The sequence below is a fragment of the Miniopterus schreibersii genome (genome assembly GCF_964146895.1).
Source record: "Miniopterus schreibersii genome assembly, chromosome: 15".
NCBI classification, from domain to species: domain Eukaryota; kingdom Metazoa; phylum Chordata; class Mammalia; order Chiroptera; family Miniopteridae; genus Miniopterus; species Miniopterus schreibersii.
The window spans coordinates 50,049,753-50,077,474 of NC_138115.1; the positions used below are offsets into that span (position 1 = coordinate 50,049,753).

General features: G+C 47.1%; 2 protein-coding genes across 2 annotated transcripts in view; one reads left to right on the plus strand and one right to left on the minus strand.

The window, feature by feature from the left end:
* Nucleotides 1-1,915: 1,915 nt before the first annotated feature.
* SLC25A20 (solute carrier family 25 member 20) lies at nt 1,916-15,171 on the minus strand. The gene is made up of 9 exons (XM_081160668.1): nt 14,966-15,171; nt 11,823-11,915; nt 8,465-8,592; nt 6,095-6,185; nt 5,209-5,326; nt 4,447-4,519; nt 4,016-4,125; nt 3,406-3,530; nt 1,916-2,778 (listed from the first exon to the last, which is right to left on the minus strand). The coding sequence occupies exons 1-9, from the start codon at nt 15,068-15,070 to the stop codon at nt 2,716-2,718; spliced, it is 906 nt and encodes a 301-aa protein (XP_081016794.1). The 5' UTR covers nt 15,071-15,171; the 3' UTR covers nt 1,916-2,715.
* Nucleotides 15,172-20,033: 4,862 nt separating this feature from the next.
* The window catches only part of ARIH2 (ariadne RBR E3 ubiquitin protein ligase 2), a 46,313-nt gene continuing 38,624 nt past the window's right edge, over nt 20,034-27,722 (plus strand). Inside the window, 3 exon segments of the mRNA XM_081160656.1 lie at nt 20,034-21,433; nt 24,631-24,690; nt 26,721-27,065. Of these exon segments, the coding sequence (XP_081016782.1) occupies nt 26,817-27,065 (249 nt within the window). The 5' untranslated portion in view covers nt 20,034-21,433; nt 24,631-24,690; nt 26,721-26,816.

The following is a 27,722-nucleotide window of genomic DNA, read 5'->3' on the forward strand; positions in this document are numbered from 1 at the left end:
TGGGACTCTGTTTGTCACCCCTGGCCTGATTCACAGGCCACTTGCCTGAGCTTTGACCCTGCAGTATAGACAGGCCTCTTGGGGCAGCCTTTGATAGCATCACAAGCCTTTCATCAGGCCCGTGGATATCCAGACACCACTCTGTTATCCCTACTCTGTTAGCAACTTGCCACTGATCTTGGTAGATCAGTTTACCCTGTCTGAGCCTTGACTTCCACACCTGAAAGTGGGGGTACAAATCCCTTCCCCCTAAACATTGCATTACATGGAGATAAAGACATGAGAACAAACCCCTGGCAAGCTTAGAAAGAGCACAGGCGGTTCCAGCCTCAAAAGAACTGTGGGTAGGGATGGTCTGACCTTACAGCAGCAGTGGTGCTACTGTTGCTTCCAACAGGCCGCTGTTGCAACAACCTGCCCTCTGTCCTTCACCTTTGACCCAGTTATACTCTGCTTTGTGCCGGGTGAGGCTGCTATCACCGGCTGGTTGTTTTAACAAACACTGTCTGGCTTCTACTTAAGGCTGTCTGTGACAGTCACAGAAATTGCTGTGGGTGGCCCCAATCTCTCCCCCACTCTTACCTCTATCAGGGAGAGAGGAGATATATGAGAACAGGTGGCATTTCAAAGTGCATCATAAAGAGGAAGTGCCATCCAGGAGGGAGTTACTCACCATCTGCTCTGCTCCCTTCACAAATATGCTTCTAGGGGCCTCCCTATTTGACTTAACATCTATTGAAGACCCAAAGGAATACAAGAATCTACCACCACTAACATCAAGGAACCAAAACATTTCATTTTAAAATAGAAGCTGTTTCAAAGGGCAAGTTATCCATAAGCACAGACTGTAAAAGTGTTCCTGAGCCATGGGAATGGCTGGCATTTCACTGGAATGCAAATGTGCTCCCAGGGGTTTCCTAGCAAAGGCTGAGGGTTCAGCACTGTCTCAAAAACTGGGTGGCGCTGAGAAGAGCTTCAAGAGATACATATGTGGCCATCCCCAAATCAAAGACATTAAACAGAAACACCCCACAGCATGAGAGGGGCAGGATTAACACTAAATCTTCCCAGGCAGAGGGCACACAATTTTCATCTCTAAAAAAAATGTTGTTTTTTTTGGCTTGAACATAATTCCTATCTGCTCATCCAGAAATATCTTCCCAGGAACAGAGCCTCCTTCCTTAAACTCCCAAATCCTCAGCTTCCTGCCAGGTAGGGCACACCTACTCCCAGATGGGTGTGGATCCTTGCCCCACTCACCCATTTACATAGAATGGTGGCTCTAAAGCCAAAGTCCAAGGGTCTCTGTGAGGCTGCAGGGAGAAGGGAAGTGCCAGTGCAGCAGATCTGTGACTGCCAGATAGGATATTGCCAGAGAAGCGCAGCTCCCCCAGCCTCACCCTCCAGCAGGCAAGGACAGACTAGCTTGTGACTCTCCAACCCCCTCACCTCCTGGGGCAGCACCTGGGCATCAGCCTCAGCCTGATGAGTAAAGCCAGGCTGGTGACATCAGATCACACAGCAATCCAAAGCCCATCTAAAAACTCAGGGCTGTTTTTGGCCTTTCAGAACAAGTGATTCTCTGTTAGCTCAGACACCCATGTGGCTGAGTGCAGAGAGGCTAAGGAATGACTGGAGAAGCTGCAGGCTGAGTCTGTGGGGCCTGCATGCCAGGCTTGCCCTGAGGGTTATAAAAACAGTTATCAATCCACGGGCCCTGCCCCACCCCACTCTGCCTCAAGCAGCTGGGGCTGGAGCAGTCAGGGAAGGCTGGCCTGGCCAAGACTTTCCCCCCTTTCTCCTGCTGGAGCCTGAAACAACCAGGGAAGGGTACTGGATCCCTGACAGCCTCTACCAAGGCCATGGGCTGGCTGCCTGTGACATGACCCAGAATCAAAAAAATCTCACACAATGCAAAAATTAAAAACAATCTTTATTGTTTTCTGTTAAAACAAGGTTTTTGTGAGAAAAGAGTGTGCAGAGAGAGCCTTCCTACACCGTGGGCTTTCTCATTTATCCCGGCAGGCTGGGACTGTCAATTCAAAACCCTCCTCACTGTGTAGGAGGGAAAGCTCTCTACCTTCTGGGAAATTAGGCTACTCTAGTTTCAATTTTGATTACCTGCATGCCTTAAAAATACACACACACACACACACAAACCCCTCATGTTATCAGGCTACCTGCCCCTGCACATTTGCTCACCCCACTTGACAGACGACGTGGGTCTCAAGTCCATACCTCCCTGTGCATGTCAGAACAGGATGATACCCTGGGAATCTGGTGGGTGTTCCTGGCTAGGGATCAACGAAGACCCCAGCTCCTGGTCAGCTGGCTGTAAACATGCATAGTACCTCCAGTGAAAGGCTGAGATTTCCTCTTTTGAGACCAGTATTTTGGGTACAGTAGGGCCAGTAGTCAACCAATCAATAGACATACTCTGGCCACAGGTGGTATCTGGTCTGGAAGCTACTTACTCCATCTCCAAATCCCCCTGAGATCCCTTAAACTGACAAGAGTGAATTCAAGTTTTTCAAAATGGCACACCAAGTTATACCAGGCGGAGGATGTCATTAAGGCAAACGGTCTCAACAAGTCCATGCACAGAGCTCTGATCCCACCATCCCCCTCCCCTCACCCTTCAGGACAGCCTAGTCCTGCCTATTGCTCCTCTTCGGTAAGTTTCCAGCATCCAGAAGCCTTGAGCAGCCTTCAGCCTCACAAGTTAGGGGTAACCCAATTAAGGAACTTCATGGCAACTTCAAAGCCAAGGAAACAGGCCTGAGAAGGGTTTGGAAGAAGAAAAAAGCCAGCAGGAGTTGTTACTATTCATAGAGACCCCAGCGCCACACTTGGCTGGCCCTGCCAGGACCAGAACCCCTCCCCAACCTCACTCCCAACCCAGGTCAGGGAATCAAGCTGTGTTTTCTCATTCCCAAGAGGGGAAGGAAATGCATGTCCCACAACTGCCCACTTCTGATGGCCAGGTCAGGTAATCAAAGCCCCTCTCCTCAGAGAATCACAAAGGCAAATTGTCCTAGCATCTTCAAGAAAGGGAGAAGGCTCTGGCTGAGGGTGGGGTTTTGGGAAACCTGAGCCCCCAGTCCAATCCCAGGAGCAAGCAAAAGTCAGCCCCCCTGGCCCTGGACGGTGTGGCTCAGTTGACTGAGCATCATCTCATGCACCAAAAGGTTGCCAGTTTGATTCCTGGTCAGGGCACATGCCCAGGTTGTGGGATAGATCCCCAGTAGGGCGGTGAGCAGGAGGCAGCCAATCAATGTTTCTCGCTCGCTCACTCCTCCTCTCACTTCCTCTCTAAAGTCAATAAAAACATTTTTTAAAAAGTCAGCCCCCCTGTACCCTGTTCTGGACCCCAAAGGGAAAGCATAGCTCCTGCCAGCCACTCACCGCATTGGCTGGGAAGGCTCTGATCATCACTGCATTGAACCCTTTGTACAAGGATGTGACTCCTTCATGCTGGATCAGCTCCCTCAGCACATCTTTGAAACCATTAGGATATTTTCCAGGAGGTGCTGTGGGCAGAACCCAACTGTTAAGTCTTCAGGAAGCTTCCTGACCTGACCATGGTGACCCACATGAGGACAATCTTGTAGTCAAGTCTTCCTGCAGGGTCACAGCACCAGGGAGAGGACACCTTGCAGGTCATCTGGGACCAGTCCACAGACAACATAGTTCACCTTGGGACAAACAGACACAAATGTCTGGATTACTGGTGCCGAGGGAACGGAGAAGAGGGATGAACAATGAAACGGTCCTTCTGCTCATATGGGGGAAGCAGAGTTGATTTGACTTATGTCATTTACTTTGCACTCAGGCCAACAAGAAAATGAGCCTAGGGTTCTAGAACACAAATGACTGCAAGGGAGAATGCTAGTCAGACAGGCGCTGGGTGTGCTGTGGAGAATGAGCATCCCCCAGGCCTTAAGAGCTCTGCACCCCAGGGGCAGCCAGTTCCAGGACCCACCCCACACCATCCACCCCACTACCCTCCACTAACCAGTCTGGAAGCGGGACTTCAGCACATCTGGGGGGATTGCCACAGCCCAGTTGAAGATCCCTGCAACGCCCCCGGCCACCAGGATCCGAGGCACGCTGAGCTCACTGACACTGCAGAATACCAACCAAAGTCAGACAAAGGTTGTAAGAATGGCATTCTGACCATCCCTGCTGTGGCAGACATAGAGAGGGAGAAAGTGGCTAGAGTGAGAAGGTCCAAGGCCAGGGCTCCTGTGATGTGGCAGCTGCCACTCCTTGGAGGAGATTTCGTGCACTTGTTTTAAACACTTGCTCTACTGGGTGAGACACAGAGTGGAAAGGGGACATGAAGCCAGCGGCAAGTCCCACTTCTGCCTCCAGACCCACTCACAGGAAAGGGCAACCTACCCCTGACTGAGCCAAGTGGCTTCTAAGTTCTTCTGTTCTCCTCACCTCTTTCCCTCTGGAGTTAAGATATTTTTCAGCCATTCATATGTCATGAAATACATCCCACTGGCTGGAACATCTGTTAGTGGCAAGAGAGATGTGAATTCAATGATATAAAATCCTCACAGATTTCCTGAACTCAGCAGAGCCGAGCTTGGCACATTCTTCAAGGATTCCTAAGAAGCTCCTCAGCAGCCCATCCTATTTGCAAAAATTGCTATGCAGTAACCAGATGCTGCTCTGGGGCAAACGCTGGTGTGAGTGAGTGTAAACACACAGGACATCATTTCACATTCAAAGTCCCCTCTGCATGGTCCCCACAGACATGCCCACTCCAAACAGTTATAACCACAGCGAGCATATGGCCTTCCTCCAAGCTACCATCTCAGGACAAGGGTGGGGCCATCTCTGCCTCTCCTATTGCCACCCAGCAGAACATGCCTCTCGAAACCAGGGAGAGCCCCACTGTTCCTGAGTCATTCTTTCTTCCCACACAGCCCTGCAGCCACAGTTTCTATCTACTTGCCATTCCCTTCCAATTGTCACTGTCATCACTTCTACCCTTGAGGATCAGCCTACCAGAAGGATGGAAGGTAGCCCCACCTTCATCTGTGTCCATGTCGGCCAGAGGTAAGACTGCCTAAAACCAGGCCGCACAGTTCCAGCTTGTCAGAGCTGCGGCGTGTATGGTGCCAAGGCTAATACGGCAAATCCACCTCGGGTGAGCGCCCCCCAAGGTGACCTCAGGGGGAGGGCCTCAAAGTTTACCTCTCATGAGGGTGAGTACAGTGCCCTTGTAGATGCCTCGGATCCCAGACTCCTGGTACAGCTTCTTCGCACAGTCCAAGGTACCAGCGTACTTGGTTTCCCCTGTAGAAGCCTGAATCTGAGAGGGAGGGAAGAGTCATAAAATCAGCAAGAGCATCACAGTCAACAGACTCAGCAGGTTACAGAAGATGGCAAAGTGAGTCACGAAGTGGTCATTATGCATTAGCCGACTGTCAAAACAACAGTTATTTAGAATGTACAATACTGGTGCGAGCCACTATGAAACAAGGCTAGGTGAAAATATCACAAAATGTGCACACACTGACTAGAAAAAAATCAACAGAGGCATTGGAAAATAAGCCCCACCGGGGTGGCTCAGCCCCCAGGAGGTCAGGGTTCAATTCCCGGTCAGGACACATGCCCGGGTTGCAGGCTCCACCCCCAGTAGAGGGCGTGCAGGAGGCAGCCGATCAATGACTCTCTCATCATTGATGTTTCCATCTCTCTCTCTCCCTCTCTTTTCCTCTCTCTGAAATCAATAAAGATGTATTTTTTAAAAAAAATTTAGCCCAGCCGGGTGTGGCTCAGCGGTTGAGCGTCGACCTAGGATCCAGGGGATCGGGGTTCGATTCCCGGTCGGGGCACATGCCCGGGTTGTGGGCTCGGTCAATGACTCTCTCATCATTGATGTTTCTATCTCTCTCTCCCTCTCCTTTCCTCTCTCTGAAATCAATAAAGATATATTAAAAAAAAAAAAATTTTTTTTTAAATTAAAAAAAAAAAAAAAAAGTGAAAGGACAAACTTCCACACAAAATTGCGTGCTGAACAGAAAAGGCTAGCCATTTCCCCCAACATCACATCCCCTGACCCCAATCATACCCTTACCTGTAAGAGGCACTTGATCCGCTCTCCAGGGGTCATGATCCCTGTGGTGAATACGCCAGATAACATCCCGGCTGCAAATAGTTGGGGGTAGCTGTATTGAAAACAAAAACCAGAGGCAAGTACCTGTGACTATCCACCCAGGACAGAGGCAATCCCAGCAGAGTTTGTAAGAAAAAATAAGTACTTGGACTGGGAAGAAAGCTCAGCACAAATAAATTATGTTTCACACAAAAGCCAAGTTCTCGGTGTATTCTGATGTCAAACTTCCCAGGGCAGGGGTCTCAGTTCCAAGAGCCATTCGAGGCCTGCCTGCACACTCATATGGCCTCACCCATGGAAGAAGCTTTCTAGCGAGACACAGTTTCCTCCCCTGGGCCTGCCATGCACAGTGACTATGGACAAGTTTTCAGGCCTCTCTGAGCCTTGCTTCCCCATCTATAAAATTCAGGGTTGTTGTGGAAAAAAGCCACTAACCCAGGACCTGGATCTCAGTCGACCCCAGTTCCCCTCCAATCTCACTTTCTCTGGATCACCAAGGGCCTGAGAACATTTTAAGCCAAGATTCAAGCAGGACAGCATCAAGGCCAAGGGAGAACAACTGTGGCTACCTCCACAGACTGGGGGGCAGCCTGTCCAGTCCTAAGGAATGTGCTATAAGATACTGAGAAAGGGCCAGACAGGGATGATACCCATACAGGCATGATGGGTTCTGTGGCCCTCTGTGCAGGGAACAGTCCCTTAGTGGCCAGAGATAGGGATCCTCACCTTGGCCCCACAGAATGAGCTACACTGAGTATTTGGAGGAGTCTGAGGCTTCTAGCATCCATAGCCCACAGCTATGCCACCTCTGGCATCTTTTCCTTCTGGGATTAGCAATACCAAGGCCGTCTAGAGGCCAAGGAGCACAAAGCTACAATTAGCATCTCAACAGAGTCCCCGCAATTTAGCAAATGTTGCTGAAAAACTTCACTTACTTGGCTAAGCCTCAGGCCACTCCTAACCCCAGGCCTCAGGCCGCTCCTAACCCCAAGCCTCTGACAGATGAGCCTTCAGGCCTGTTCTACCCAACAAGGAGCCCAAGACCTGAGGAACAGATGTCAAGTAGGGATAGGGAGACATCCACTAAGGGTTCTTCCCTCTAGGCAGGACACCAGTCTCAACAGTCCAGTTTTTTGCACACACACACTCCTGGTGGTACTCATACATCCACCTCAGCCAAAGGCACACACAGCACAAAGGCTGACTACTGAACAGTCAAGAGACTTGCTTTTGTACATGGTCTCCTTCACAGTCTCAATCCACATCACTGTCCCCAAGAGGAGACCTCTCAGCAAATAAACTTCCCCTTATGAGACCAGCATGCTCCATTCTTTCCAGGATGCCCAGACCCTAGGCCGGGCACACCTCCATCTCCTGGCTTTCCTCTGAGTGCGGTCTCTGTGTGCGCACACGGTACCGAGTAGACACTATGTGATTGCCTGGCCCTTCTGCCACCCCTGGGAGGTATCTGTGAGTGCTCGCCCTCCTAGGCTTCCATCCCAAGGCCCTGGCACTGCTCCTTTCCATACTGTCCCCAAACACCACTGCAGGGAAAGGAGTGTGTCAGGGCTGACATTCAGGATTCAGGACATGGCAGGATTGTGGGGATGGGGTCCTGAGTGTCTTAACCTTTGCTTAAGCAGGAAGTGTTCCTCTTGAGTGCTAGCGTGACCGCACAGGGAACACAACCCATAGGCCAAAGTACTGGCAGTGACCTTGCTGGGGTTCTGGTGCATGGCCCTGGCACAGCTGTGAAAAATCTGTTTTCAGGAACTACTTTGTCATGATCTATGATTCTGACTCACCAGCCACTTCACACCCAAATCCAACTTCTTACAGTTTATTAAAAGGAAAAACACTAACTTTTTTCAGTTTAATAGAGAAACCAATATCTGGATAATTACAATCATGTTATAAAAATGAAGTCAAACAAAAGTAGGAGTCTCCTTTCTCCCAACCAGGTGATGGGAAACAAGGCTGCTGCTGTCATTAAGGAGGCACCAGGTGCTGCTCAGGGCACCTGACACACACTTTAACATTCAGACCTCACAATGCCCCTTGGGGCTGGTATTGCTAATATCCCCAGTAAGTGCAATACTATCTCACAGAAGGAATTATGGCAACCTGGCAAGGAGGGGGGGGGGCGCAGTTTTTCCCTTTTGGTTCACAGGGCAAAGGAAACTCAAGTAGCTCCCTCATGTGGCGCTTCCAGGAGCCAGCCTCAGGGCCCAGGAGGACAGCCACTGCCTGTCAACCAAGGTTCTTTCCTTTAACTCAGGTCACACCACCAGGCAGAGCAGCATCCAGTGCTCCAGATTTGTAAATACTCACCTGAGCACATCTTCTGGGTGTTTCTGTTGCAGTTTCTTCCCCAAACCAAACCCAAAGAAGCACACAGCGAACATAGGGGTGACCCCAATGATGGGGGCAGCCATGCCTCGATAGAGCCCCGTGATGCCCTGCAATGAATCACAGAAAGAGAAACCACCACCCATTACACTGCTGAAACAGGCAAGCAATGTGTCCACTCATCTGAAGCTTCCTTCCTTTACCTCTCCACCAAGCAAGAAGAGCTTTTAAAAGGAAGAAAACCCCCACATTTATCCAAAATATTTGCCCTCTTAGCTCTGGCCAGTGTGAGTCAGTTGTTTGGGCATCGTCAGGTGCACTGAACAGTTGCTGGTTTGATTTTTGATCAGGGCACATGCCCGGGGTTGTGGCTGGATCCCTGGTAGGGGGCATGCAGAAGGGAGCCGACAGATGTTTCACTCTCACATCTGTTTCTCTCTCTCTCCCCCTCTCCCTTCCTCTCTCTCTCAAAATCAATTTAAAAAAATCTTAATTAAGAAAGAAAAAAAATAGTTGTCATCTTATATACTGCTGGAGAAAATGGAAAACAGTGTCCATTCTGGAAGAAAATCTGACAGTATGTAATATACCCTTTCACCAGGAAATTCTTGTCTAGAAATGTATCCTAAGGAAATACTCAGAAATGTAAAATAATAACAACAACAACAACATTAGGCACTTATCAGGTACCAAGATTTTGAAAGGACTTTAAAAGTTCCTAAACAGGAAATAAATGAGACAAATTATAGAAATTCCATAAACAGACTATCACACAGTCACAAAATCACACTGTAATGTGGAGACTACTAAATGAAAACAAAGCAGGCTACCAAACAGGATATACAATGTGATCTGATTTCCTTGAGGGTGTGGTTACAGGTGATTAAAATTTTTTGTATTTTCCAAGTATTAAGACATGGGATTTTTGTTGTTAAAAACAATAGTCATACTGCACATCAATTTTTTACTAGTATAGTTTGCTAATGAAAGCAAGTACGTAGTAGCCATAAGTAGACAGTAAGACATATAGATATCCTAACCAAACAAGGGTAGTAAACCAAGGGAAAGGAAGGTCTGGGATCTGGGAGAGCAAAGGTTCAGCCCGAGAGAGGTGAAAGGGACTTCCAGGATGATACCGGGTGCAGTGGGCTGGGAAAACGCCAGTCCACATGGGAGTACAAGGAGGGAGAATTCTGTTTTTCCAAGAAAAACAAGGCAAACCAACACACACTGGAACAACAGATTATTACTGTTCAGGCAGTGTGGAAAACCAGAGAGGTATTCCACAGAGCATTTAGGGTACAGCATGACACAGACAGCCATTCAAAGAAACACAAGCAACTGAAATTGACATAATTACTAACCCAACCTCAAGAAAAACAAAAAATTGCACAATAAATGAGTGCACATCATAGCACATTACTTAGTTAACGGAAAGAAACATATATATAGTTGCAATAATAAAAACAGTGAGTTGGATTAAATCACCAAGTAGGATAAAAATATATGGGCAGGGCCGAAAGAGGGGATAGGTGATGTAAGAGTTCAAGTCATCTATCATAAAGAGCGAGATAAAACATATAAAAATGTGTGAAAGATAGCAGTAAATGTTTATTATGTAGTTCCATAGAAACAGCATAAACGACTGCAAGAGCTCAAAGTAATTGCCCCTGGAAAATGGGGGGGGGGAGTGAGGGGAAGATCACTTTGGGACTTTGTTACAAGTCTTTTAGTAACAAACTAAGTGCTTGTATCACTTTAATTCAAAATAATTTTTAAAACAAATACAAAAAATGTACAAGCTGCTCCTTGGGGAGTGGCACCTGTAACAGAATGGGGGCTGCAACTGGGAGGGTCCAGACCCAGGCTGGAGACCCTGGGCATTCACAACTCATCTACTTTCCAGAACTAAAGGGACAAAACTGTACCTGTCAGAACACCTCCTGGATCCTGCAAAGGGCAAACACTACTATAGGCTGTAAGCTGACTCTCCAAAAACAAAGTGCAGAGGCAGTAAACAGGAAAGGCTGAATGGGACAGAGAAGGTTCTGAGAAAGATCAACAGAAGCAGCAAGGGACAAAGTCCTTCCAAAGTCCCTCCCACATCTCTCCACCTGGCTGAGCAGGATGCTCGGGTGCTGAGGGGCCAAGCCCATGCCCCCTGACAATTCTTCTAGCCTTCCTTCCACCGTGCTAGCCCACACAGATCCATCCATGCGGCACAACCGAGACCTCCATCTGGCAGCTCCAGAAAGCAGAAAGCTACATCTGGCACAACAAAAACCAGGAACACACACCAACGTGGAGTAAGGAAGCCTAGTCAACTCTGCGGGGAGTTGGGTTTACACAAGCCATTCTTACCAGGCCCCTAGCACCCAGCACATTGCCCAGCCACTACACAGTTGTTCAACAACGTTTGTTGACCAAGGGGCATGTAAACTTGCCTCTCTTCCATAAGGGCAGAGGACTCTGTGCAAACCTGAAACCTAAAGCCTCCATCCCACACTGATCAGACTCTGCCTGGGGCAGCACAGACAAAAGCAGCAGCACCTTACAGAAAAAAGGCAGCACCAACACATGTACGAGTGTAAAATAGTCCTTCTATGCCTGTGCCTTGCAGGAACCCTGGGAACAACTTCTCCCCAAGGCTGAGTCTATCACTTACTAGCAGAATCCCCTCTTTATCTGAGTGACACTGGCTTCTCAGTTTCTGTATATTTAATAGACTATCTATTTAATAGGGTATTTATTCACGAGAGTTATATTTTAGGAAGCAAAGGAAGAGAAAAATTGTCAACAAGTTCTTTTCACACGTGTGCTAATGAAGTGAGTAAAAATAGCACTAGTAATTAAAACTTTTTGAAAATCCCATGTTTTCACTCTAAGAAGTATCTGAAAAATTATTACGTAATCCGATGCCCCCCAAACCAATTTAGTGTCCTTGTCTAGGGGTTTGAAGACTGCTGGCCTCTCTCACTGTTCCTCAGACTGGCTAACTTTTCCTTCAGACTTTATGTAAACTTCTGCCACCCATCCCTGTCAAACTGATTGATCCAGCTTTGCATTTTCTCCCACTTCGAGTCTCTAATTATTCCTGTGGTCTAAATTCTGCCTGCCAAGGAGAGAATCATGTTATTAGCTTTAGTCATCCATATAAAACTAGAACTGGAACTAGCAGAGACTCCAGAGTGATGACAGCAGGAGGGCATAGGACGGGACGGTAAGAGAGGCATTGCTGTGGACTAGACCTCCAGCAGAACTGACTCCGGAGGGAGTCACAAACCAACCTGTGAACGTGTTCCTCTGAGTAAAAGGAATGCCCAGCACCAAGATACAATACCTCTCTAATAAGAGTCTTCCGGAAACAGTCAAAGGTCCCAGAATACATGGGAGGCTGTCCAGCCAAACTTGCGGGCTGCGTCTGCAGTCGGACCTGAAATCAGAAGTTAAAATACAGTCATCTGCCGGAATCAGAACTGCCTCACTTAATTAGTTGGATTCAGACGTCTCTCTCCTACAGTTTATTCAAACCCTACACTCACAACTCCTAAGTAGCATGCTTTTAGAGAGTAACAGTTCCTCCGCTTTCCCCGGCCACTTACTTTCACCATTTATTTCTTACCCCACAATGACCCAATGGGACAGGTATTTCTGGTTTACAGGCGAGATGAGGAGACTGGGTTTAGTGAGTTCCAGTGACATGCCAGTAACGAGCTGATGCAAAGCTTAGCTCTAGCCACCACCGACTCCAGCATGCAGCGGCATGCTGGTAGTTAGATCAGGTGCTCAGCAAGGGCGTCCTGGAGCGACGTGGATGCAACCTCACTTTTCTTGGTCTTCATTCTTCTTGAGCTTTTGGTGCATCCGATGCTTAAACTGCCTCTCTCTGTAAACCTCCCTTCTTAGCACTTCCTCCTCCGGCTCCTTTTCTACTCAGGCATTCCCCAAGGCTTGGCACCCTATGCATAGAGCCCGCTATTCCTTTCCGAAAACTCAGGCTCCAGGGCTTCAGCTGCTGCTCAGTGATGACTGGGCCAGCTCCAGGCTTCTCTCCCACCTTTAGGGTTGCATTTCCAATCGCCTGGAGAAGCTCTCCCTACTCAACTCACCTCCAGAATCTCACCCTCCTGATGAATGTCCCATTTGTGCCAGAGCCATCTCTCAGTAACCCTTTTCTCAGGATCTGAAACGCTAGCATCACCTCTGACTACTTCCTGTTGCTCTTCTTGCCTTTACCACATGAGTACCAAGTCTGTACGAGGAGACCTTCAAGATGCTTCCAGAATCGTAATCCCCCCCACCCCTCTGTCTGAGTCTTCTCCCAGGCCAGGTCCTCATCCATCCTTACCCAGTGTATTGCTTTTCAATTATGTCCACTGTCTTTGACACTCTTTCCCTTCAAAAGGTAAATCCTTTCCCCTCCCCTTAAATGTGGGCCAGACTCAGTGATTCACATCTATCAAATAGAATGTGGTGGTACTGATGCTATGTGACCTAAGTGTACATCTATGGATGAACGGATCAGTAAGATGTGGTATAGCCCGGCCGGCATGGCTCAGTGGTTGAGCGTCAGCCTATAAACCAGAAGGTCACAGTTTGATTCCAGGTCAGGGCACATGTCTGGGTTGCATGGCAGTGGGGGGGGGGGGAATTGATCCCCAGGAGACAGCCGATCAATGACTCTCTCATCGATATATCTCTCTCTCCCTCTCCCTTCCTCTCTCTGAAATCAATAAAGATACATTTAAAGAAAAAAAATTTTGCCATTTGAAAAACATGAGTGGATCTTAAGAGTATAATGCTAAGTGAAGCAAGTCAGAAATAGAGAGAAAAGTACCATATGATTTCACTCATATGTGTAATCTAAATAGGTACAGAGAACTCATAGATACAGAGAACAGACTGGTGGTTGCAAGAGGTAAAGAGGGCTGGGGAGTGGGCAAAAGGTGTAAAGAGAGTCAATTGCATGGTGATGGACAGTAACTAGACTTTTGGGGGTGATCACTTTGTAGCGTATACAGATGTTAGAACATGATGTTATATTCCTGAATTTTTTTTTTTAATATATCTTTATTGATTTCAGAGAGAGGAAAGGAGAGGGAGAGAGAGAGACAGAAACATCAATGATGAGTCATTGATCAGCTGTAGCCCACAACCCGGGCATGTGCCCTGACCGGGAATCGAGCCCTGATTGCCTGGATCCTAGGTCGACACTTAACCGCTGAGCCACGCCGGGCTTTTTTTTTTTTTAAGTAGGAAGAGAGACCAGACAATTTCTTTCTCTCGAATGTGAGAAATACCAATTGGTTCCCTCCTGCACGCACCCCCGCTGGGGATCAAACCTGCAACCCAGGCATGCGCCCTGACCAGGAATCAAACCTGTGACTCTCCAACCAACTGAGCAATGCCCGCCAGGATTGAATAAACATTTGAGTTCATGTTTCACAGTGCCCTAACCAGACAGGTCACTTTAATCCTGGTTTTGCCGTAGAATGACCCCAGCTCCTCTCCCAGGTGAAAGGCAGCAAAGAAGCTTGCTGTCCAAACCTGCCAAGAGGGTATCCCCAAAGCTATTTCCTGTGTGCGAATCCGGATCTGAATTCCAATAAGCCCCCTACACAGGCTTCCCACTCTATGAGACTCATATCTGCTCCCCACAGGGCACCCTGGCCATGACCTGCCGATTTCCTCCAAGTGTGTGTCCAGAAATAAGGTTGGAAATTAGGATGAAACCTTGAATGCTAAGTCACAGGGCATGAACTTTGGCCTCCATTCAGGCCTGACTGGCAGTGCTGCCGAGGAGAGAGTCGAGGCAGGAACGAGGTGAGGAAGACCAGGGAAAAGCCCCGATGAGTCTCCTCCTTCCCACAGCCTCAGTTTGACCATGGCTTCCTCACCCGGCCGGGCTCTGGGCAGTTGGTCACTGTCTTCTTTGGCAGGGCTCAGTCACTGAGGATATAATCGCTTCCCACAGGAGGGCACTCAGGCTAAAATGGGTGCCAGGCTGCAGATGGCCAAGCCCTCTCGGGAGGGGGACAGGTGGAAGGAGATGGCCACGGGGCGCTCTGCCCCAGAGCAACGCGTCTAAAGACACCGCTACAGTAACTGTGCCTTTTTTAGCTCTCTTCCCGGGGCGAGCTTTACGAGCGACCTGCATCAGTGTTGCTGACAATGTAGCGTTTGCTGAAATCAGAGCTCTGGAGAGGCGCTTTTTCTTTCCCATCCCCAAAGTGGCACAAGGTCAGGAGAGGCTGCGGGGCAGCCCCTGGCGGCCGGTGAGACTGCTCGGTCTGCGCGGTCCAGTTGCGGCGCGAAGAACTGCTTCCCCAAACCCCCGAAGGGGCGAAAGAGACATTCCCTAGACTTCTCACGGGAGCCCCCACGGGCCCCCTTTCTCTCCGGGACCGCGCCTCCTGGGAGACCCTGCTTTCCGCGCCCCGCCCGGGCCTCCTCCCTCCAACCCGCGCCCCAACCTCCCCGCACCTTAACCGTGTCCAGCGGGTGCCCCACGAACACCAGGCACATGCCTCCAAAGCCGCCGGCCAGCAGATTCTTCAGCGGGCTGATGGGTTTCGCCTGGTCCGTCATGGTCCGTCTGTCTGTCAGTGTCAGTACGTTCCCTGCCTCCTGGCTGCACAGCCCCAGCAGCAGCACCGACGCGGCCGACCTTTCACCCACTTCTGGGTGGGCGGGGCGAGAGCCTGAGGCAGGTCGGGAGGAGGTTCTAGACCGCCCGGCCCGGCTTCCGCCGGGAGGCTGCTTCCGGCCGCGGCCCCGCCCCGTGGGCGTGACCTCGGGGAGGTGGGCTGGGCTGGGCGCCGCATGGGCGGTGTTTCGGGGTGCGGGCGCGCAGGCCGACTTCTCCGGGAAGTCTTTCGGGACTGATTTGTTTCCTCTCCCCGGCTCCTAGTCCCCCGCTCGCTCAGCAGAAGTCGCTTGCGCGGTGCCGCGTGCCAGGCGCCCCGCCCGGCTCTGGGGACACAGCTGGTAGCCACACACGAGTCCCTGTGCTTGTGGAGCTTACAGACCCGTAACAAAGATAAATAAGGGAAAGATGCATAGTATCAAGTGGCGATAATTTCTATGCAATGGAGAAAAATAAACCTGGAAAGAGGATTAGAGGTGTGAGGGGAGCAGGTTTGATTTACAGTTTTAATTAGGTGAGTAAGGGAAAGTTTCACTGAGGAGGTGACTGGATTCAAGACCTGAGAAGGTGAGGGAGTGAAGCGGGCCCTATGCATAGGTATGGAGTGGAGGCTGAGCGACATTCCAAGCAGGAAAATAAAATGCAAAAGCCGACATGGTCTGTGCCTGTTCTGTTAGAAACCACAGGGAGGCCTTTGTGGCTAGAGCAGAGGGAGGGAGAGCGACAGGTAGCAGCTGATGAAGATGTGGAGGTGATGGTGGCATACAAAGCAGACTGTCGTCAGGCGAGGACATCAGCTTTCCTCTGAAGGAGATGGGAACCATTCTGGGGTTTTGAGCAAGGGAGTGATGGTCTGACTTATGAGTTAACGGGAGCCCTCTGACTGCTGGGTGAGAGTAGACTGTAGGGAGCAAGGAGGAGGCAGGAAGCCTTGAGAAGGCTCATGGTCAGAAATGCTGGCTTGGATCAGGGCATCGCAGAGGAAAAGCTGTGAACAATAGTCATACCCCTACTCTGTAGCAGATACCTCAATGCCAAGGTGACCTGATAGCAGTCCTCCTAGGTAGGTACAGCCAGGCTGGAGGGAAGCCCGGAATGGGGAAGAAGGACCATGTATGCTGGGGGTGGAAAGATGTAACAGGATCAGGAAGTGACTGGGCCCGACTGGGCCAGAAGGTCCGTAGGACAGTGGAGGGCAAGGAGGCTGGGGCAAGGCACAAAAGCCTGTCTACTCTGTACTACAGGCATTTTCTAGAAAATGATGGGAAACCATGGGCGAATTTTTTAAGCACGCTAGTGACATGATCAGAGGTGTTTTAGAAAATGTTTTGATTGTGTTGTAGTTAGACAGACATGAGCAGAGCAAGGGAAATGGGCCAGGTACAGGTAACCAGGGTAGAAAGCCCCAGGTGCCTAGCAAAGGACAATTGTAGGGTGGGTCCTCACCCCCAGGGTGGCCTTTTCTCCCCTAGCATATCACTGGTAATGTGGTTTGGACCCCCTGACCTTTCCTCTCCAGATAACATCTAGGCCTTAATTGTACTTCAGCTCCAGGTCCAGAAAAGTAGCAAAACCAGACCAGTGACACCATGGCTGACCTTAGAACCAGCTGCATTGGATAATGTGCCCTTGTGCCAATCAATTGGTGGAGACCCCACCCTGAAAGGACAGAGTTGGAAAGCTGCTGCATATCTTCCCTAGGACTTCCCCTAAGAGCTCCATACTTAAAACCCTTAAGACCGAGGACCCAGTGTGCTCTTCCTCCCCAGGAGCACACCTGAGCCTTTCCCTCTTCTCTCCCCGTACCCCCGCCCCAGGCACATTAATATTAGCTTCCCCACTTCCAAGTTCCTAGGGCCCTTCCTTTGCCTCTATAACTTGTTTCCTACCCATTTCTCCTATGAATTACTTCTTCCATCTCTGTGATTTTATAAAATATTCTCTTATAGTTTGAGTCTTGGCTCTGAATTCTTTTCTAGCCAGAACTCAAATACCGAGGCTGCTGAACTCAGGTCCAGTGTGACCCCATGGGTCACACACCTGGTGCTGTTTCCGCTGCCTACAACAGATGGATAAATTTGGGGAGAAACTGGAAGCAGGGAAACCAGTTAAGAGAGAATTATAGCAGCCCAGGCAAGAGGCAGTAAAGGCATGAACAGAGGCAGAAGTCATAGAAGGATGGGAAAGAAGATAGAATTGAGGCATTACCAGAAATCCTTCAGCAGCTCTAGGTTTCAGGCACACTGCAATTGCAGTACCCATGGCACATCTGGGGATATGCCTGGTTAGTGTCACATACACAGCTTGGGAACAAGGAAAGAGGTGAAGGCCAGAGACAAAAGCCAGGAAGGCTTCCACATAAAGATGTATATGTAACCTTCCTGGAAGACTACACCACAGGAGAGGGGCCAGCATTAAAGAAGTCCCCAAGCAGAGGTTGCTATTAGAGTTTGGAGATAAATGAAGATAAAATGGTGCCTTTGAGTCCAAGAGATGAAATGGTCAAATGCTGGGTCAAGCTAAGGAATTTTAAGTGCTCATTAGGTTTAACTAGTAGTCACTAATGACATTTACAAGAAGCTTGCCAGGAGTGTTGACAAGTGATGGATCTAATGCTGAGCAGGCATTAAGAAGGCAAAGGCCCTGAGTCAGTTATTGGTTCAAGGAGCTTTGTAGGAAGGGAAATGAACAAAGAATTAAAAGAGAATTTAGATTTTAGTGTTTTTTTGGTTTTTTTTCTCTCACTGCCTTTGATCACTTTTTTATTCAAAATTAGCTGTCCAAAGTGATTTGACTTTTATGGATTTTTTTTTTTAGTGTTTTTTTAAGATGGGTCTGAGGCTGAGGGAAACGTCAAGAAGGGAGCACAGCTGATAAGACAAGGTCCCTGAGCCCTGGCTGGTGTGGCTCAATTGGTTGAACACCATCCCATGCACCAAAGTTGCTGGTTTGATTCCTGGTCAGGGCACATGCCCAGGTTGTAGGCTTGATCCCCAGTAGGGGGTGTGCAGGAGGCAGCTAATCGATGTTGATCTCTCACGTCAGTTTTCTCTCTCTCCCTTCCTCTAAAATCAATAAAAATGTATTTTAAAAAAAGACAAGGTCCCTGAGGTGGTGGGGTGGTATCTGGTGTGTGTGGCCTCACCTGGCAAGCTGTTTCTAAATGCCTTGGTATCTCCGGGGCTTTGACTCTGAATCTCTGGAATTAAGGCCTGGCACAGGAGTTCTTTAAAGCTCTGTGACTGAGTTTGCGAAGCACCCATTGTTAAGAAATTCCAAGATAGAAGGAAAAATGTTAAAGCTAGGCAAGGAGATAGCTCACAAGTTGTAAAGAAAGGTTGCATAAGACTGAAACACACTAGATGTTTACTAAGATGACTGTTGTTAAATGAATAAAGTTCCTGTCCTCAAAAGACTTCAGTAGGGCTGAGGAGAAGAATCTCAGACATTTGAAGAAGGGGCTGTTAGGAGAGAGCTCAGGTTTAAAGCAGGTTATCAGCTCCCAAGGAAGCCTGAGGTTTCCTTCTGACTTCCTACTCCAGTGAACTGTCATCTTTCCTTCCCACAGATAATGGGGAATTTCCACCATGAGAGCACAGGACTGTTAGTGTCCAGGCCACATGCTTACTGAGGACATTCAATTTGCATAACTCTGTGCTCATCATTGGATTGACCTCAGGAGTTTTATTGGGCAGAAGGTCCAAAAGTCTCTAAAATCAACAAAAAATAAAATTGTTTTGTCTGGGACATGAGTGCCAATATGATATCCAAGTGGAGCTGTTGAATGGATGATTGAATATATTGAGTGTGGAGTTCAGGGAAGTGGGTAGGGCCAGAAATAAAAACCTGGAAATCATCAGTGTTTTAGAGATACTTGGGCAAAGAGATTGGATAAGATCACTAGGAATGTGCATAGATGGAGTTAAGGCTAAAGATGGAGCCCACTGACTCTCCTGAGCCCACTTTTTTAAAGCCTGTGTAAATGTATGTATATAGCTATAAACATAAGTATGTATGTATTTATCTGAAAGGGTTCTGGAAAAATGTGCACCAAACTCTGGACATGGCAGCAACCAACCTTGGATAGGGTAAAGGGAGCTAACAGGAATATTCACACGTCGCTATCAGTACTTTTGCATCCATTTCTTACAACTTTAATGTATCAATATATGTTATAAATTAAAGTCAATAAAGGCAAAGACAAAAAATATTATATGTATTGCCCTAGCCGGTTTTGCTCAGTGGTTAGAATGTCAGCCCGCAGACTGAAGGGTCCCAGTTTCGATTCCAGCCAAGGGCATGTACCTTGGTTGCAGGCTCCTCCCCACCTTGGGGCAAGTTCAGGAGGCAAACAATTGATGTGTCTCTCTTACATCCATGTTTCTTTTTCTCTCTCTCTCTCTCTCTCCCCCCCTTCCACTCTCTCTAAAAAGCAATGGAAAAATATCCTCAGGTGAGGATTAAAAAATATATTTAACATGCTACGTGACAGATTATATTTTACAAAGATGACCACACCAATATATATTCCATTTCACATGCTTTTCTTACCATGCGATACCATGTTGGTATTACTTCATCAAGCGTGGGGTTTCATTTCCTCCACTTGAACCTGAGGGGACCTTTGTAATTGCTTGGACTAATAAAATATGAGAGAAGTAATGCTATGTGACTTCAAAGGCTAGATCATAAAAGGAGATACAGCTTCCACCTGCCCTCTCTCTCTTAAGATACTTTTCCTTGGAACCCATCCACCATGTTTCCAGGAAAACCAGGTCACATGGAGGGGGGTGTGTGTGTGTGTGGGTGTGTGTGTGTGTGTGTGTGTGTGTTTGCGTGTGTTCTGGCTGAGAGACACCATCAACCATCAGATATGTCTGAGTAAATAACTTCCAATAATTTCAGCTTCCAACCTTTTAATCTTCTGAGGCCTCAGACATCAAGAAGCTGATAAACCATTCCCGCTGATAAACCATTCCCACTGTGGCCTGTCCAGATTCCCATCCCACAAAAACCATGAGACTTTATATTTTTTACATGCATGTGTTTTGAAAATGGAGTATCACTGTTTCACATTCTATCACTTAAGCGTATATCACAAATACCTTTCCTTGTCAATAGATGCCTTTATACAGCATCTATTATTAAATAAACAAATAAAGGGATGTGTTTTCTCAAAACAAATGTAGTAAGTACACTGGGTTATAGCAACTTTTATGCTGCTAATAAAATTCATAGCCCTACAATAAACATAAACTCATTACTATTAATTACTTCAAATTAATATGGGGCTTTCTAGTACGTATTGCACCTGATTTAAGTAGTGCTGAGTTAAAATGGAAGCTGAAACTCATGTATAAGAAATACACGAGTACATACAAATAATAAATAAGAGCCCATTACAGATAGATATCTCGAGTATCAGTACACATACAACTCGTGTATGGGTTGAAATGGTTTATCTACGGACTTGCACAGCCCAGGGCAATCCCTAAACATCACCGGCTTCACACTGGCGTTTCCATTCGTGCAGCAGCAACTTGAGTGAGCCTCCGTGGCTCTATCTATCCATAACAGACGGTAGTGCACGTCATAATTGGCACTTCCTATATTGTTTGGGGGGGGGGGAAGTGTAGAAAGGCAGTTAACGTTGTCTTGTACGGTAAATGGGAAGCGGAAGAACCGGACGGCGAATCAGGGCGCGGAGAGGTCCTGCGGCGCAGGGGCCACCAAGCTACGGCCTGAAAGCCTAGGCGTGCTGCGGCCCCGTGATGCGGGAAATAACAATCCTTTACCCACTCCAAGGATGTCGTGATGTTATCACCGTGCCCAACGCCCGAGTGCAAATAGTGAAGTGAGGAGTCCATCAAAAAACGCTGGTTAAAAATATCCCGGCGGGCGGCCCAGTAGCCGAAAGCAGGAAGCGAAGCCGCGACCACGCTCCAGGAAGCCGCACCCTCTCCTTTGCGGCCTCCCGCATCCCTCGGAGCCGGCCGTGCCCGGGTCACACTCTGGGACCGAGCGAGGAGCTACCACCGAGCGTTGGGCGAAGGGCAACATTACCCACCGCCTGCCGCGACCCGAGCGACCGCTGGGCGACCCAGGGCCGGAAGTGACGCAAACGCGCCGAGCACTTCCGGAGTTGCGGGGACCGCTCTGCCGGAGGAAGCAGCGCGGGCCTTGACCGGCGTCGGCCCGCCGCCTCCGCCGCCTCCTCCTCCGCCGCGCTTGGGTCACATCCCTCTGGCCCGGCACGACCCGGCCTGGCCCGCCCGGGCTCAGCGGCCGTGGGGCCGCAGCTCCCGGTAAGTGTGAAGAGCGACTTGCGGCCTTGTTTACCCGGCGGGCCGGGGAAGGGGGTGGGCTCTCTGCGCGCCTCCCTAGCTCGGCCGGGGCTCCGCCTTCGTCACCGCCCGCGAGGCCCCAGCGCCCCCGGCAGCCGGTACTTGGTCTTAGCTCCCGCCGTCCTTCGCGGAGGGGCGGCTGAAGAATTCGGCCGTGGCGGACGATTGGCGTCTCGGTTTTTCCTCTTCACGAACGCCGCCTCAGCTCGCTGAGAGGTCAAAGCCAGCGCCACTGACCGACAGGCGCCGGCGCCTGGGCCCTCCCCAACGGGCGCGCCGGGAAACGTGTCGCCTCCGGGGCTCCCCACTCGAGTCATCGCTGGGAGCCCTCGCAGCGCCGCCCGTGCGGTTAGTTAACGTCCGTCTGTGAAGGTGTGAAGGGTCCCCCAACGCGTGGACTCCGTGTCCTCGCGGATTTCCTGGCTCCTTGGAAGGGACATGCGGCCCAGGGGCTGAGTCGCTGCGTCGCCGCCTCGCCGGACGCCGCTGTGCTTCCCATAGGAGAGTCAGCAGTGTTCTCGGACGACTTCACCTCAGTTCTGATTGTCGCTCTGTCCCATAGAACTTTCTGTCACAATGGACATATTCTATACCTTTGCTGTTACGTGGGATAGCCTCTAGCCACATGGGGCCATTAAGCATTTGACTTGTGGCTAGGGCGACTGAAACACCAAATTTAAAATTGTTTTAAGTTAAAACTTAACCGTGTGTGGCTAGCGGCTACCGTATTTGACGGTACAGGGTTTTGAAACTAAGTTGGTACATAATTTTGTGCCAAGTAGTTTTCTTCGGAGATGTAGACTTAGTAGATGACCATTCACGGCTAAATGTTGTATCTGGAATAAATGTCCGACTCACCAAAAAGTCTCTATTCTTGTCAACTTTAAACTGAAAAGTCTTCAGTTTGGATCCTTTAGCCCAGGGTGGGTGTCAGTCAGGTCTTTGGCTCGGGGGAAAATAATTTATTTTACTCCTTTTTTGTCTGGGATGTAGGGATAATATTTAACGTCTAAGAAAAATCAAAGTGTTATCAAGTCTGTTAATAAGGCAATGTCATACTGGCCCCTTCGAGCAATGGCAGCACTCTTTCAAGTAGAACAGGGATACTTAATTTTGAAAAGATTAAAATTGCCCTGGCTGGTGTGGCTCGGTTGGTTGGAGTGTCATCCCATACTCCGAAAGGGTCACAGGTTCAATTCCTGGTCACGGCACATGCCCAGGTTGTGGTCCCCTGTCAGGGTGCTCACGGGACACAACCAATGTTTTTCTCTCTCTCTCTCTCAAACAAAAAAAACAAAACATTTTCTCAGGTGAGGATTAAAAAAAAAAAATTAAAATTAAGTGTGTATTTAAGTCTGAACCAGTAAGTACAAAATGGCATTCTCTTTTCAGGTTCCCCTATGGTAGGGGAGCCTGAAGTTTTCCTCTGCTTTTTGAAAACTTAGTTGGTGAGAAGCCTGGGCAATCTCTAAGCCCAAATCCTGGGGAGAAATCCAGAGAAAGTGAAAAGCGTGCTCTTTTGTTGTGATTCTGGAGGTAACTTTGTGGATGATAGTATTAGACTGTCTAAGAGGGTAATGGGGGAGTTATGAACCACCATAGGCCATGAATCTGGTGGAAGTATGACCCTGGGCTCTTTTGTTGCCAGCAGTGTGGTCCTGGGCAAGTTACTTAACCTTTTTGAACTCTATAGTTTCCTCATTTGTAAGAAGGAGGTGATGATCACTTTGTATGGTTGTGAAAATTTACTGAGAATGAGTCTGACCTGAAATTGGCTGTCATGTGAGCCATTATTGACAGTGGTATTTTGTAGATAGGAGCAATATTCTTAGATTGTTTGCCCAGTAAGCAGTATCTTATATAAAAACAAAAGGAAAAGAAAAAAAATTTTTTTTTTTTTTTAAGTCAATTATTCCTTTACTATTTTGAAAATAATCTTCTACAGTCATTGTTTGAACTTTGATTTTCATTTAGTTTATATTTGCCTATTTGTGTTTGGAAGTTGTAAACTCTGATTTCCAAGAAATTCTAAAGGATAAAGAAATAGACATAACATTTCTAGTTGAGTAACTAAGCAAGTAGTACTTACTTAGTCTTGGGTAGTGGGATCTGTATTTCTGTGAGTCAGGTGTCCCTTTGAGCATGTCAGAAGAGAGGTGGGGGATGGGGTGTTAATATTGCCTACTGGCATCCTGTAGGGGACATTTATTTATTTACTTTTTATTTTTTAATTTATTGATTTTAGGGAGAGAGAGAGAAGTATCAATTTGTTGAATGCATTCATTGGTTGGTTTGTATGTGCCCTGACCAGGGACCGCAACCTCAGCGTATCAGGATAACACTCTAACCAACTAAGCTACCCAGCCAGGGCCTAATATTTTTTATTTGAAAATAATTTTTTTCATAAGTAAAGTGAGTTCTGAAGTATTGGCAGTATTCTGTGTTAGATTACCACAGTGTAGGCCACTTTATAGTAAAAGTCCAATTTTAATTCAGTTACAATTTACTTTGTCAGCACTTAGGATTGAATGATAGGAGTAAAGTGGTTGGCTTTTAAACTGAGAGAGAGAATTGGGTGAATATATTTCCATCACCAGTGTCCCAAGTTAGATCATTTTCAGCTATTTACTTTGAATGCTTGCTTTGTTTAGAAGGCCATGTAACTTGTCAGTATAATTATGACAAATGGATTTCTGTGGGCCATATAAGAAAATACAGTTTACCCTTGAACAGTGTGGAGGTTAGGGGCATTGACCCTCTGCACAGTCAAAACTCTAATTGAAACTCTATCAATAACTTTATTATTGATTTTGAGAGAGAGAGAAACATCAAGTTATACTTATTTATGCATTCTTTGATTGCTTTTTGTATGTGCCCTGACCAGGGATCAAACCTGCAACCTTGGTGTATCAGGCTGACACACTAACCAACTGAGTTACCCAGCTAGGGCTATGTATAACTTTTGACTCCCTAAATACTAAACTGATAGCCTACTGTTGACCAATAACATAAACATCAATTAACATATTTTGTATGTTACATTTATTAGGTACTGTATTATTACAATAAAGTAATGTCTTTGCTTTTTAAAAATAAGTTTGCAAGAGTAGGGTACCAGTTTAAAAATATATAAATAGAATTCTCTCTTTTCATTTTAGATGGAAATTATATGACAATATTTGGATAACATCTTCTTGAAAGATCTTCAAGGATTACAGGTATTTTTAATTTAAAAATTAACTTCTTCTAAAGGAAAAATACCATAGTTCAGATCAGTTGTGAATTGGTGGTTGTACCATATAAAATAGTTTGTTAAAAGTGAAATTGCAAATATTATGTTTACTGTCCTCTTATTAATGTGATTTTAAAAAATTGGGCATTTATAGTTAACATCAAACTTAGATTCACTGATCTTTTATTTTATTAAAACATGGCTCTACAGTCTTCTAGACTGGTTCAGTGTATATGCATATTCAGTGTATATGCATTTTTAATCTTTGTTTTAATTATGTTGTGTGTTTTTTATTAGAGAGAGAGATTATCTACTTCAAATAGACCGTACATTTGTTTTTAATCCAGATTTGGTTGTGTAGATTATTATTATTTTTTAATTCTCACCAGAGGATATTTTTTTCACTGCTTTTCTGAGAGTGGGAGGGATGGAGGCGGAAGAGAGACACATCAATTGGCTGCCTCCTGTGCGTGCCCTGACCTGGGTTGGGGATCAGGCCTGCAACCAAGGTACATGCCCCTGGGCCTGGATTGAACCTGGGACCCTTTGGTCTGCAGGCCATCGCTCTAACCCCTGAGCCAAACCAGCTAGGGCTGGTTGTGTAAATTATTTACATACTATTCAATTGAAATGCTCTTGCATTTTAAGATTCTGTTAGCTTTTACATTTATGTCAGTATTTGATACTGTTCTTTGCAAATGATCACTTGAAGTAGTACTTGTGCAGAGAAGTTAATGGGTATTTGCCAGAATCTTCTTTGAGTTAAAGTTGGCACTTGTGAGTATTTAGCTTTCTCAGCTAGAGCTCTGTTCATTTCTGTGTAATTGAGTAACATTTTGATCTGGGAGGATTTTTCAGTAGTTGCTTTCATTTGAACTCTTCGCCCTAAGTAGATTCTGCTTTTCCGTAGCGTTGATCCTGCTAGGACAGGAGAGTGTCTACAATTTTCCTTCACTATTAGGTCAGTGTCTTTGCCTCTCAGTACCCCTTTTAAAGGATCAGTAAAACCCTTTAAGACTGAATCAGGCCCTTGCTGGTGTGGCTCGGTTGGGCTTCATCCAGTGCACTGAAAGGTTGACAGTTCGATTCCGGTCAGAGCACATGCCTGGGTTGCGGGCTTGATCAAGCCCGGTAGGGGGTGTGCAGGAGGTATCAGATTATCAGATCAATGATTTGTTCTCACATCAATGTTTCTTCTCTCTCTCTCTTAAAAAAAAAACACCAAAAAACGTAGGATCCAGGAGATCGAGATTTGATTCTGGGACAGGGGCACATTCCCGGGTTGCAGGCTCAATCCCCAGTAGGGGGCATGCAGGAGGCAGCCAATCAATGACTCATCGTTGATGTTTCTCTCCCTCTCTCCCTTCCTCTCTCTGAAATCAACAAAGATATGTTTTTTAAAATCTTAAAAAAAAAAAAAAAAAGACTGAGTCAGTTAACTTTGCTGACTAGAGAATGTTGAAGAGCTATGTGGCTTTTATTTTTTCTTTACTAACTATGCACCTGCTTTCCAGATATCTGAGAGCAGTGTCTGTGAAATAGTCATATTCTTTTCCTAGATATTTTACTGAGAATTGTGTCCCTATATCTGTACTGCCTGCGTCACCACTAAGTGGGGCATGATTAACAATAAGATTTTAAACTTTGCTAGTTCAGCCTTTAGGTTGCTTCCCCGTGGGCAGCTGTGGGGCTGTGCTTCTCAAAGACTCTGGCAGAAAGGACAAGTCCATGGGAATTTGACTCATTGACATAGAGCAGACAGCCTTACTCTTTCATGCTAGGCCTTCCTGTGAAGTTACCATTGTCAACCACTTTAGCCCCTCCAGGAAAAGGTTTCCCTTTGATAAGTCTGGGCAGGGAGATGATGGTGAGGTAACCTGTATGAGACCCAGAGTTGGGAATAGGCCCTAGTGGGGGTAGGGCCGGGGATATGCCATTTTGATTCTTGAATGACTTCTGTTACAACTTCTCACAGTGAAAGTAGCTAACACCTGTTTTTTTCTTTTTCTTCCTTAGAAGACAAAAACACTAATGCATTTGAGAAAGTGGTAAAGTTTGGGGGGAGGGGAAAAAACCCTGCTTTCCTGATTTGCAACTTGGCTGGATGCTAAGATGTCTGTGGACATGAATAGCCAAGGGTCTGACAGTAATGAAGAGGACTATGACCCAAACTGTGAAGAAGAGGAAGAGGACGAGGACCCTGGGGACATTGAGGACTATTATGTGGGAGTAGCCAGCGATGTGGAGCAGCAGGGGGCTGATGCCTTTGATCCTGAGGAGTACCAGTTCACCTGCTTGACCTACAAGGAGTCCGAGGGTGCTCTCAATGAGCACATGACCAGCTTAGCCTCAGTCCTAAAGGTGAGCAGTGTTGTCAATTCCAAGTGTAATCCCCCCTAATTAAATCTAAATATGAGCTGTTGCTAACTACTGTTTCCTCCAGACTGATTGAATGGCCCTGTAGCTTGAAGCCAAATTTGAGTATATGTTGCATCATTTGGATACATTTGATGCATTTACTTTATTTTCTGATATATGGGTATCTAAGACCCTCAGATTCCCAAACTGCTAAGAATTAGGAGGGGTGGGGTGGATTCAGGAAAGATAGAACAGAAGTGTAAAGAAGCAGAATTGCATAGATTAACACTTGTTTAAGAAAGTGAGTCTTATGAAACTTTATTAGGTAAAATATGATAAGCATCATAATCACCATCTTCCACACAACCATGTGTGAGTGACTGATAAATGTCTTGAGAAGTACCCAGATCCCCTGTTTGCCCTAAATAATCAGTGCCTCTGGGCTGATGACCTCATTTGTTTCATATACTGGTGACTAATCTAATGTTGGAAGAAATCTTACAGCAATAACTGTAAGAATAAAGTAAGTTATCATAGCTTTTATTTCACTGATTTGAGGGGGCTGTTAATACGGAAATTTTAAAGAATTAACAAAGTTGGTATTCTAGGAAGAATCTTATTTTTAACACTTAACTGGCCTACTTTCCTTTTTCTTTTCTT

Excerpts from the sequence above, each read along its gene's own strand:
- SLC25A20 (XM_081160668.1), bottom strand. The coding sequence starts at position 15,070 with ATGACGGACCAGGCGAAACCCATCAGCCCGCTGAAGAATCTGCTGGCC. Across the intron at positions 5,327-6,094 it reads GGATCAAGTGCCTCTTACAG|ATTCAGGCTTCTACAGGGGA; the intron begins GTAAGGGTATGA and ends CCTCCCTCTCAG. Across the intron at positions 3,531-4,015 it reads GAAGTCCCGCTTCCAGACTG|CACCTCCTGGAAAATATCCT; the intron begins GTTAGTGGAGGG and ends TTCTGCCCACAG.